Genomic DNA, 11,885 nt, shown 5'->3' on the forward strand with positions numbered 1-11,885 from the left:
ACATACTGGTTTTCCCTCTCTACTTGTTCTATCACTTACTGAGAGGACAGTGAGGAAGTCTCTGACTGTGCATTTATTTCACCTTTCAATTATGTTAGTTTTTGTTTCCTATAATTTGAACTTATACATTTCAGATTATTACACCTTCTCAATGGAGCAAGTCTTTTATTATGAAATGTCCCTCTTTGTCCCTAGTAATACTCTGCTCTGAAATCTACTTTGATATTAATAGTCACTCCAACTTTCATGGTATTGCCTGGTATACATCCTTTTCCATCCTTTGACCTTTAATATATCTGTGTCTTTATATTTAAAACTGTTTTTTGTAGCCAGAGTATAGTTGGGTCTTGCTTATTTTACTCAGTCTGATAATCTCCTCCTTTTAATTGGAATGTTTAGACCAGTTACATTTAATGTAATTACTTATATAGTAGATTTAAGTCTACCACCTTATTTATTCTCTGTTGCATTTGCTTTTTCTTTCTTCTTTTCTGCCTCCTTTGGTTTGAAGATTTTATTTATTTATTTGTCAGTGAGCACAAGCAGGGGGTACAGCAGACAGAGGGAGAAGCAGACAGAGGGAGAAGCAGGCTCCCCGCTGAGCAAGGAGCACGATGCGGGACTTGATCCCAGGACCCTGAGATCATGACCTGAGCCAAAGGCAGCTGCTTAACCAACTGAGCCACCCAGGCATCCCTAAAGATTTTTTTTTTTTAAGTAATCTCTACACCCAACATGGGGCTTGAAATCACAGCCCTGAGATCAAGAGTTTACACTCTTCTGACTGAGCCAGGCAGGCACCCCTCTGTCTTCTTTGGTTTAATTGGATATTTCCATGTTTTCGGTTTATCTCCTCTGTTGCCATATTAGCTATTCCAGAGCTCTCCTATCTCCAGGCCTCTGTCCCCCAGCTCCCAACCACCTCAGCATCCCTGGTCCCTTAACTCTGCCTCCTTGACCTTTTGAGACATGCTCTGTTTGGAACCCTTCACCCTCCTTCTTGGTCCAGAATGTGCCTCTAGGTAGAAACCCAGGGTGATAGTGGGACTCATCTTGTCTTCTTTCTCCCAGGAACCACAGTTCTGCATGTATTGTTTTCAGTGTCTGAAAACAGTTTCATACACTTTGTCCAGTTTTTTGTTTACAGTGGGAGGGTAAATCTGGTCCCTGTTAGTCCTTCATGACAAAAAGTGGAAGTCTGGATTTGTCTTTATTATCTCCAGATGCTCCCTCTTCATATGCTCGTGCAGAGAGAGTGCAGGGAGTGTGGTACCCTGAGGGGACGCTGGTTAGGCAGTCCAGTAGCTTCTGTGCACCTCCCTTTCACACAGCGTTGAGAGTCATCAGCTCTTTGAGAGGTGGCACAAACACTGGGCTTAATGTCACGCCACCTGATTGCAGATTATAGCTCTGCTATGTGCGTTGTGAGAACTTGAGGGGAACAAGGGTGGGCAGGGGAGACTTGACTTCAAAGACCCAGTTCATAACCTGGCTGTTTCACACTTCTCAGAATCACTACCATGGTAGTGGTGCTGAGTGACTGAGTGAACATTTGTGTGTCTCCAGGCTCCAGAGCACTGCTCAGAAAATGGTAATGGAGTCCAGGGGAGAGAGGAGAAAGGTAACAGGTTGCTCCACAGATTGAAGTAAAACGAATCTGTAACAGGACTTAGTTCTCCTTACTAGTTATTTTCTCTGTTCTTTGGTTCTCATTTCCTTTCACTGATAATTGGGTTTGAGCTAGAGAAGGAGCTGACAGGCCACAGCCCAGACAGGACAGGCCTGAACTCTAAGACCCCACTTAACTGCATACATGTGCAGCTTGCCGTAATTAATGGCCTTTTGAGGTTGTGTTATCAAGCCATTCTCAGTTCTCCATGTGAGGCCCCAGCCCTACAGCTCCTGTTCCTCCCAAAGAAGATACTTCAGAGCAAGTGTGGTGTGGTAGAAAGTGCAGGGGCTCCGTGACACCTCTTCAGCTAGGTGACATCAGAAACGCCATTTAATTTCAGGGAATCCACCTCCATTCGTTGTTAAAAAGGGGGCTGTGTATAAGGAGCCAGCAAAGACCCTCTATATCTGGTGCTGTGGGACTAGGAGCTTCTCTCCCATTTCTGTGGCTGCCCTCTGACACGCTCATCTTTGGTTATCCTTGGAATGTCCAGTGTCAGGGACTCCTGCGCCAGGCACAGGTGTCATTTTCACTTAGACCCACAGATCTACCCACCAGACCTTTGCATGTTTTCAAAAAGAACTGGAGTGGAGGGGGGCATTTCAGATCACGGGTCAGCGAGTGCCAGGAAAGAGGCATCCTCCTTTATCAAGTGATGAGAATGAGATGTAGACCTTGTTTGAGGAAGCAGAGGAAATACTGAGAGTCTCAGGGAAGAAAACCAGGATTTATTATTACTATTAGTGATCATGACTGCTACCTTTTATTGAGTGTTTACCATCTGCTAGGTGCTGTGCTGTGCTGAGTCCTTCGTGTGCCTTATCCCTCAGATGACAAGCCCGAAGCTCAGAAAGATTCTCAGTGACTTGTCCAAGTGGCACATGGTCAGAGAACGATGGGGGTTGAGCCCAGGCTGTCTTATGCCAAAGACTGAGCTCCTAACCACTGTCCCGCACAATGTCTGTGCAAAAGACTGGGCCAGGCACTTCTGCATCAGTCTAGTGTCTGTGTGACCTCTGGCATATCTTTCCCCTCTCTGGCTCACTTTCCCTGTCACGTTAAAAAGGGATTGTCCTGAGCAATTCAAATCCCATCCGGTTCTCAATTCTTGTTCTGTGATGGCATCTCTTACATGTTTCAGGCTGAAGAGAAGGCAGATGCACTCAATAAGGAGCTGCTTATGACCAAACAGAAGTTGATTGATGCTGAAGAAGAGAAAAGACGGCTGGAAGACGAGTCCGCTCAGGTAAGGGGAGCGCTGCCCCGCCACATGCCTCCGTGTCTTGTCAGGGCCTGAGAGTCACGAGTCCAGCTGGAGGCTTCCTGTTGGCACTGGGGGACCACAGACAGCTGGCTTCAGTTTCTCTCCGAAGGCTTTTTTCTATTTACTGTGTAAAGCATAATAGTTATTAATAATTAGAGCATAGGTGGAGACACTGGGGCAAAACCCATCCTTCCTTGGGACAAGAGAAATTCCTGTGTGTCAGCAACTGAATGTAACCAGAGGAGAGTTAGCATTTCTGCAGAAGAAAAGCAGACATCTTATAGTGTCTGGCTCTTCCTCTACCTGTCCACTGGCACCACTGCCCTCCCCCAAAGAGCAGACTCTGGAAGGCCTGTCTTGAGCCAGCTCTCCACAATCACTTGGGGCCACAGGATGCTGCACAGCCTGCAGGAAGCTCCTCTTGCCCCCATGGTTCTCTGTAATGGTGACACTCTCTGGTCTCTGGCAGGACTGCCTGAGGTGAGAGACGACAAGGCACTGTCTCTGTACGGAAGACACAGCAGTCCTCTGATGAGCTTTAATCTGTTGGGTCTGTGCTGCCTCCTCAGCTTAGGTTCACAGGCAGGGAGGAACCTTAGCCAAAGCCCCACTCCAAAATGGGGTTTGAGCTTTTGGGGAGTTTTGACTTTTCTCTCCCTTTCCTGGCATCAAGACCAGGTAGGTGAAGTACAGCCCTTCCAGAGTAGTCAAAAAGTAGGTAATTTTGGGAAGCCCAGAACGAGGCAGTTAGTACCAGAGCTTTATATTTTCCTTAAAACATTCACTTTTCCTTTTTTTTTTGTTTTTTTAACGTATATAGTTAAAAGAAATGTGTCGTCGGGAACTTGACAAAGCAGAATCTGAGATTAGAAAAAACAGTTCTATCATTGGTGACTACAAGCAGGTGAGTCTGAGCACCCTGTGAGTGGGCCATGTATTCTGGAAGCCCTGCTTGTCTGGCTAAATGCGTCCCCTCCACACCCGCCTGCCGCCTGCACCGACCGGTGACTTCACTGGGCAAGTGACCTCACTGTTCCTCAGCGCTAACACAGGAGAAATGACCACTGTCCCAGAGAACTGTCGTGAGGATTCCGCAAGATCAGGTCTGTAGAGAGCCAGGCATAGTGCCCAGCATTTATAAACAGGCATTTAAGAAATGAAAGCCACCCTGCCCTTGCGGCCTCGTGTTCACGTGTGGTCACATGCTGTGGAACCACTTCTCTCCCTGGCGGGTTGAGTTTTAAGAACATAACTAAACTGGTCCTGTTCTTTCCTAAACTCGGATCTCGTGCTGACTCGAGAGTCTGTCAAGTGTCTGTAAACCGTCGGCCGTTGAGTGTGGCGCTGACGGATTCCTCACATCCTAGGCCGGTGGATGCGGAGGTGGCACAGCCCGTCCTCCTGCCCGTCCTCCTGCCCCGTCCTCCTGCCCGACCTCCTGCCCCGTCCTCCTGCCCGACCTCCTGCCCCATCCTCCTGCCTGACCTCCTGCCCGTCCTCCTGCCCCGTCCTCCTGCCCGACTTTCTGCCCGTCCTCCTGCCCCATCCTGCTCATCCTCCTGCCCCGTCCTCCTGCCCGACCTCCTGCCCCGCGCACCCGCAGCCCCTACGGCCCCCACTCTTCCTTCCCCTCGGCCTGTCCACCTTCTGCTGTAGAATTCCTCCCAAGCCCAGGTTCTGCACGTGATGACATTGCTCAAGAGATTGTCACTTTGTTTCTTTAGATTTGTTCTCAGTTGAGTGAAAGATTGGAAAAGCAGCAGACAGCTAATAAAGTGGAAATTGAGAAAATCCGGGTAAGTTTTCCTTTACCAAAGAGATTCTATTCTGTACCACCTAGTTCGCTGTGCTTTGTTCAGCACCACAGATTTCAGGAGGGGGTGGTTTACTTCGATTTCAAAAGTGAGAGAAGCTTGTGAGTACCTGATGAGGGGCCCATCGTGGCCTGGCTCCGTGCCGGTTTGCTCCGGACGGGAGGGCAGACGCAACCCGAGAACTCTGGTTTTAGATCTCAAAATACAAATGCCCTTTTCTTCACATAACATCCTCTGGATGACGTGACTGTAACAAGAAGTGACCTGGGATTTGCAGATGTCAGCGGAGCAGGTGGTCACTGCAGTGCCACAGGTGAAGGAGGCCTGCCAGCCGGAGTTTAGCTCCAGATCAGGTGCAGAGGTCAGGACCCTGTGGTGTCATTTGTCACTCTGCACGTTCTGTAAAATGAGGACACTCAGCTCCCCCTCTGAGCTCAATTCCTTCTGCTATAATGGATCCAAATCCAATGAAGGCTTTAATTTTTTAATGTTTTTGTTGCCAATTCAGGGGCTTTTGTAACTTGGTGCTTTCTTTTTTTTTTTTAATTTTTTTTAAAGATTTTATTTGAGAGAGCGAGAGAGAGTGCACATGAGCAGTGGGGGAGGGGCAGAGGGAGAAGCAGGCTCCCCAGTTTGGGGCTGAATCCCAGCACCCTGAGGTCACGTCCTGAGCCCAAGGCAGACACTTCAATGACTGAGCCACCCAGGTGCCCAGTGCTTGCTTGCTTTAAGCTGTACCTGTATTAGAGCACTCATCACATTTTTCCAAGATGAGTAACTTACTGAAAGATACTTTGCTAACATATTTAATAGCTCAAAGGACAGGAAGGTGAGCAAGTTCTGTGCTCATGGCCCTATTCACACACATCACCGTTTTACCTGGAGGAAGATGGCACCTGGCCTCCATTGTAAGTAGTGTTTAACTAGCAGTGTTGATTTTTTAAATGTAATTTATTATCTGATTATAAAACTAGCAATGCTTATTGCAGAAAATTTGGAAAATAAGAGTAAGAAAACAGGGCGCCTGGGTGGCTCAGTTGGTTAAGCGACTGCCTTCGGCTCAGGTCATGATCCTGGAGTCCCGGGATCGAGTCCCGCATCGGGCTCCCTGCTCGGCAGGGGGGTCTGCTTCTCCCTCTGCCCTCTTCCCTCTCATGCTCTCTGTCTCTCATTCTCTCTCTCAAGTAAATAAATAAAATAAAATATTTAAAAAAAAAAAAAAAGAGTAAGAAAACAAACCCTTATATTACCCATAGATAATATCACCATCATTAACACGTTGGTATATGTGCTTTCAGTGCTCATTCTGTGTTTATTTCAACATATAAAATGCTATTCATTCTAAGATAGGCGTTTTTTTCCACACTTACCTCTCTGAAATTGGGACAAGTTTTATAACTGATGGCCTTTTAAAGTGGTTTAACTGGGGGCACCTGGGTGGCTCAGTCCAGGCATGCAACTCTTGATTTTGGCTCAGGTCTTGATCTCAGGGTCGTGAGATCGAGCCCCGTGGTGAGCCACATGTCGGGCTCCATGCTGGGGGTGAAGCCTGCTTGGGATTCTGTCTCTCCCTCTCTCTCTCTCAAAATTAAAATAAAGTGGTTTAATTGGCAGAATATTCTCTTAGAGGAATGTGAAATGAGGTTTCTCCCAGTCAGGGACATCTTATTTTAATGAAACATGGTATATATTTGTAACCATGCTTTACAGACATTTTTGTGTCCTTGTTCACGCAGCATTTAACCATTTTACCATGTTATGAAAAATTCCTCAAACACTTTGTAGAGGCTGCCTACATACTTCCTTGTATAGGTACAGCCCAGTATCTATTTAACTTCTCACAGTGGTTGGATAGTTTATCCCCTCGTTATTTTTCTGTCTCTGATTCTGCAGTGAAAATCTTTGTATCTAAATCTTTAGTCGCTGCATCTTCATTTTTTTAACCAAGGTTCCTTGGGAGTGAGATGACCAAAGATATAAGAATGTTCTTACTGATTTTAGCGTAGGATACTACATGGCTTTTCCACTAAGGTATCTGCCAGTTTGCAAAGAGAACAGAGTTTTTCGGGAGCTGTAGTGCTTGACCCAGAAGCCACCTCTTGGCTCCCCAAAAAGGAGGTGCCCACACCTTCCTACGGGGCCACTTCTCTTCTTTGCCTGTTCACATCTGACATTCACTTTCAGCAAAAAGTGGATGACTGTGAGCGCTGCCGGGGATTTTTCAACAAAGAAGGTCGCATAAAGGGCATGAGCTCAGCTAAGGAAGTTTTAGATGAGGACACAGATGAAGAGAAGGAGACACTCAAAAACCAGCTGAGAGAGATGGAACTGGAGCTGGCGCAGACCAAGCTGCAGTTGGTGGAGGCCGAGTGTAAGATCCAGGTAACTGCCCGGCCCCGCGCCCGGCCCCCTGTGTGGGCTGCAGACCCCAGAAATGGTCTCTGTGGTTGGGGTTTTTTCCCTTTTAAACTTTGACCATAATCCTTATAGGAAGAAGCCCATTGCTTGTTATTTACCAGTGGATGTTTAATTAGTATTTGGCCTGTCATGAATTGGACTTTTTCATAATGAGAATTATCCATCAAGCTTGGAATCTTTTTGGTGGAGCGGAGACATGCTTGGAAATCACTGCTGCACCACCAAAACCTGTGACCTTGGGTCTGTGCATGACCTCCTTACACTTCAGGTTCCTCATCTGCAAATGGAGGTGATAAGGGCCCCTATCTGATAGTTCGCTTTGAAGACTAAATAAGATAAAAGCACAGAAAGGGCTCGCAGCACAGTGTCTGAGGACTTCCTAAATGCCACCTCTTAGTCCCAGCTCCTATCACTTAACTAGCTTTGTGACTTTGGACGTGTTACCTGATTGATCTGAGCCTCCATTCCTGATGAAGAAATCGGGGCTTCCTTTGGTCATCTTCATCCTGCGTGGCCAGTTCCACAAGCACCCTTACGAAGCGCAAGTGGGCCCGTTTGTGGAAGGGACCGAGTTAAGGACTGAAGTTTAGGGCCTGGTCTCCCACATCACACACATTCACTGGGCATCTGCTCTTTGCCAGGCCCTGTTCTAGGTGCTGGGGTTGCAAAGCTAAGACTTGGCTTGTGTGACTGTCCAGGACAATCAGGAAAAGCACCACCAAGGCAGCAGTATGTGAGCTGTGGTCAAAGAATGAACAAGGGTTGCAGCTGCAGAAGCGAAAGAACAGTGAGCATTCCTGGTGGAGGGAGCGGCATGCTGAGCAGCAGAGGGAGGAGTGGGCCTGCCCAAGAAGGAGTGTCAGGAAGTTAGGGGTGGAGGTGGGTACTGAGCTGGCAGACAGTCTCTGGGTCCAGATCATGAAACCCCTCAAATGCCTTGCCTGGGAGTCTAGACTTTAAAGGTCTTTGCTGGAAATTAATGACATGGTCTTAACTGGAGTGCTAGCCCTGTCTGTCTGGTGTGTAATAGGTGGACAGGAGAGGGAGGCGCTCAGTTAGGAGGTTGTTTTAATAAATAGACTAGGCAAGAAATGAAGAGGTCTTCACTAGGAAAGATCCCAGAACTCTAGGGATTCTAGGTACTTCTATGCCAGTTGGAAACTGGGGAATTTCCAGAGGCCTCTCAAGAGTAAATAGGCTGAAGTCTTGTGTTGACTCAGCTCTGGGGAGGCAACGCCATTCACGCCGGAGCCCAGCACGCTCATGTACATCGTTCCTCTTGCAGGACCTGGAGCACCATTTAGGCCTTGCCCTAAATGAGGTACAGGCTGCCAAGAAGACGTGGTTTAACCGAACACTGAGCTCCATAAAGACAGCAACGGGGGTTCAAGGGAAAGAGACTTGCTGAGTGAAGCGGCTGCCTCCAGACACCGTCAGAAAACACGACACCTTTTGTTGCCTTCTTTGGCCAGATGTGTGATTCTGTGACGTGTCCCAGGACCAGGATGTATCTAAGTCAGATCCGTAGAAGCATGTTGGTAGGTCATTGGACCAGAGCTCGTGAAGCAGGCAGCCTCTGGGGTAAGGCTCCCCTAACTACTGATGCTGACAGGCCTGCTGGCTGTATGACGCTCTGGACGCGTTCTGGGAAACCATCCTCGGTGTGAGCTGCCAGGCCTCTCTCCCTGGTGGGGGTCACGACCTCACGCAGCCCAAGGACTGAGTTGACAGTGTCAGAGTTTGGGGATCCTTCAGGCTTTTGGTTTTTTTCTAAACCTTTAATCTTTTTTTTTTTTAATATACATATTATATGTATTGCCGGGGGGGGTGCCAGGGGATCAGTAACTCAGTTCTTCTCTACTTCAGTGCCAGCATAGGGTCCTCCAGGTAGACATGGAGAAGCACTTTGTTTTCAATAGGAGGGTTTCCTGATTGTAGTCGCAGCCACCTAGTTTTGTTAAACTACACGATGCACAGGTTTTGGGTTTGGCATTATTCACGTTTCTGATCAATTCTATGCAACTCTCGTAGTTCCTGTTGTTCTTTAGTGTTAGCTGCCAAAACTTCACGGGGCTGGGCTGGGGGACTTGACTGACGTGAGACAGGATTAATCATAACATGGACAAATCTTATTTTGCTTCATGTGTCGTGTGTGTGTGTGTGTGTGTGTGTGTATATATATATAAATATCTTTTCCCAGTGCGCCCAACTGACAGTGTTTAAATCCCAGACTAAGACTCATCTGCACAAGGTAATTATGTGGATATCTGGGCACTTGATCTCACTCCGGGTTTGTCGGGTTCCCCTTCTTCCCTGCCCTCACAAGAGCTGGGAAATGTTCCCTCACTAAAAGGTTCCTAGTGTTTTTGCACAACAGGTCATACAAGCGAGAAAGACACTGCACTGTGTGTGTGTGTTTGTGTAAACGCATGTGCGGGATGAGCGTGCCGAGGCCCCGTCCTGCTGGCCCGTGTCCCTCCCCAGAGTGTGGCTGGGTGCAGACCTCGCTATTCAGATGGACTGCAGGTTCTCACTTCAAAACTATGGAATGGAGGTTTTAGCACCTTTAAAAAAATAAAATAAAATAAATAACCTAGTCTTTTAACTTATATAGCGGTATGCTGACAGGCTGGCGCCGGGGGTCTCGTGTCTGCACGCGGGGCGCAGGAGCTGTTCTAAGAGGCACTGGTCTGTGTATAAAGAGACTTGGCTTGTTTTGTATCTCTTTTCCCGGTGGCTGGCCTAGCGCTTGCTGAGGTCATCTGTGATAAGGGAGGTGACAAGCGGCAACCCCCCCCCCCCCACCACACCCTCCACCGCTTTGTGTCTTTCTTGTTCAGTTACCGAAACAGCTGTAAGCCCATCTAAAACTAGGTGCGTGGACATTGTGCTAGGGTAGTTCCAGTGTGTCAACTTTATGAATTGAAATATAAACCAGTAAAATTGTATTACTATTCCTTTGGTTGGTTTTATTTTAACAGCATATTCATTAAATATTTTGGTACAAAGAGCATCACTTTGTAGAAACCGGTTTCATCATTACGCGCTCCTGCCCCGTCTCCCCGCTCGCACGCACACTCTGAGAAGGGCAGCCTGCGTGCTGGCAGACACGTGTGCGCTCAGGCACCGGGCACCCCCTGCCCGCCTGCGCCCAGCGGCTCCGGGCTGCCGCTTTGCGGGGTGCGGCGGGACCAGCTGCGCCTCCGTGAGGCTGACGCCCTGCGCCGCCATGGCCTGCACGGAACCCCTGCCGCGAAACGGAGGGCCGCCGTGACAGGGTGAGGCGCTGTTTGTGAAGCGGGGGGTTAGGGAAGTCCTACAGGAGGTAGGGGTGTAGTAGGACCTTGCAAGATGAAAGCACCTCACCAGGCAGAGACAGGAGGTGGAATTCCAGGCCTAAAATGTGAAAGTGCGGGAGAAGCAGCCGGGATCCGGGTCTGCTCTGCTGAAACTTTCAGGGAGAGAGGCGGCAGGGACGACCTCTCGCAGAAGCTCCTTCCTACTCCCTGGGGGGGTCCTCCTGCGCCCTGCCCCGTACGGCCCTCTTTACCACCTCGCCCCTTCTCTGCAGCAGGAAGAAAAGCAGTCTTCCCAACCCTGTGGTTCTCCCCTTGTGACCTGCCCTCCGGGACCCCTTCTACACCCGGCCTCGGATGGAAACGGGCTGAGATGCAGGCCGCAAAGGAGGGAAGGCAGTGAGTGAAGCCCCTGCCCGGTCTGCTGGCCACTGCCCCGAAGCCAGGCGAGTGCCCGGAGGGGCCTGGGCCATGGCAGGTGCATGACAGCAGCCAGGATAGCGGCTCCAGAGCGCATCTGGGATCCCTTTGCCATTCTCGAGCTGGAGAACCGATTTCTGGGGTCCACGTTCCTGGCCAGCTGGGGCGGGAATCCAGAAAGGCCAGCTTGCCCTAGGTTTTCCAATCCCAAGGGTCCTAGTGTTCGGGAGTGCAGGGATGCCGCAGAAATCCTCATGTCGCAGCTGGGAAAGGAGAAGGGAGTCCATATGCCGGTCAGCCTGGGCACAGCAGGCCTCAGGGGACTCCTATGGGCCCTGCTGCAGGGAGGTCCCCTAGTGGTGTTAAGACCCAGACTGAGAACACTTGAGTGCTGGGACAGGTGTACGGCGCCCTGTGGGGACAGGGAGGGATGCGTAATGGCGAGAGAGATGAAGCAGCAGGGACGGTTTTTCTGCACTGCTGACTAGGGGGTTTGCTGGAGAGAGAGGCAACATTTAGCTGGAACGAACAGGTGGTAGTTAGCACCGTGGTCTGATGGGGCCGGGGGACAGAGACTGGATAATGAGGGGGAGGCCACCCAGCCCAAGCAGTCTGAAGGTCAAGGGAACCTTGACTGACTGGAGAGTTTTAAGCCAACAACTTGCTTAAAAAATTTAAGTGTCCAGTCAGTCCTTTAGAAAGAAAAGTTGGAGGAGAGATTTAGAGTCTAAAGAGAGGTGGTAAGATAGGCCAGATTGGAGACAGTTCCTGGAGAGTCCCCGAAACTTGGTGAGAGAAAGGGGGGAGACATCCAGGGAGAGCCCGGGAAACACCGCTGGAAGGCGGCCAGAGCCCACAGACGCTTGGGACTTGCGCGGGCGGCGCTACCACAGTTTCGGAGCCTCAGCGGTGCTGCTCGTGCTCTGGTGTGGGGCGCTGTCCTGCCCTTCCAGCTGGTTGGCAGCACCCCTCCCCGCCGCCACCCGTTGTCACAACCAAAA

At 49.5% G+C, this 11,885-nt stretch overlaps 1 protein-coding gene across 16 annotated transcripts in view; it reads left to right on the plus strand.

Annotated features, from left to right (window-relative positions):
- RABGAP1 (RAB GTPase activating protein 1) overlaps positions 1-10,181 on the plus strand; it is a 158,905-nt gene extending 148,724 nt beyond the window's left edge. For 14 of the 16 annotated variants that reach the window (XM_045883098.3, XM_064579837.1, XM_045883099.3 and 11 more), the window contains 5 exons: positions 2,814-2,918; positions 3,757-3,840; positions 4,661-4,732; positions 6,935-7,132; positions 8,454-10,181. In XM_045883098.3, coding sequence (XP_045739054.2) covers positions 2,814-2,918; positions 3,757-3,840; positions 4,661-4,732; positions 6,935-7,132; positions 8,454-8,576 — 582 coding nt within the window. In that variant the 3' untranslated portion in view covers positions 8,577-10,181. Of the gene's footprint in view, positions 1-2,813; positions 2,919-3,756; positions 3,841-4,660; positions 4,733-6,934; positions 7,133-7,809; positions 8,048-8,453 lie in introns of all 16 variants that reach the window. The other 2 variants (XR_010407826.1, XR_006792209.3) reach the window with 2 other exon arrangements.
- Positions 10,182-11,885: the final 1,704 nt, after the last annotated feature.

The sequence above is a fragment of the Mirounga angustirostris genome, unplaced genomic scaffold (genome assembly GCF_029215605.1).
Source record: "Mirounga angustirostris isolate CCGP_5_RB_7025 unplaced genomic scaffold, mMirAng1.0.hap1 SCAF_15, whole genome shotgun sequence".
In the NCBI taxonomy this organism is placed as follows: Eukaryota; Metazoa; Chordata; class Mammalia; order Carnivora; family Phocidae; genus Mirounga; species Mirounga angustirostris.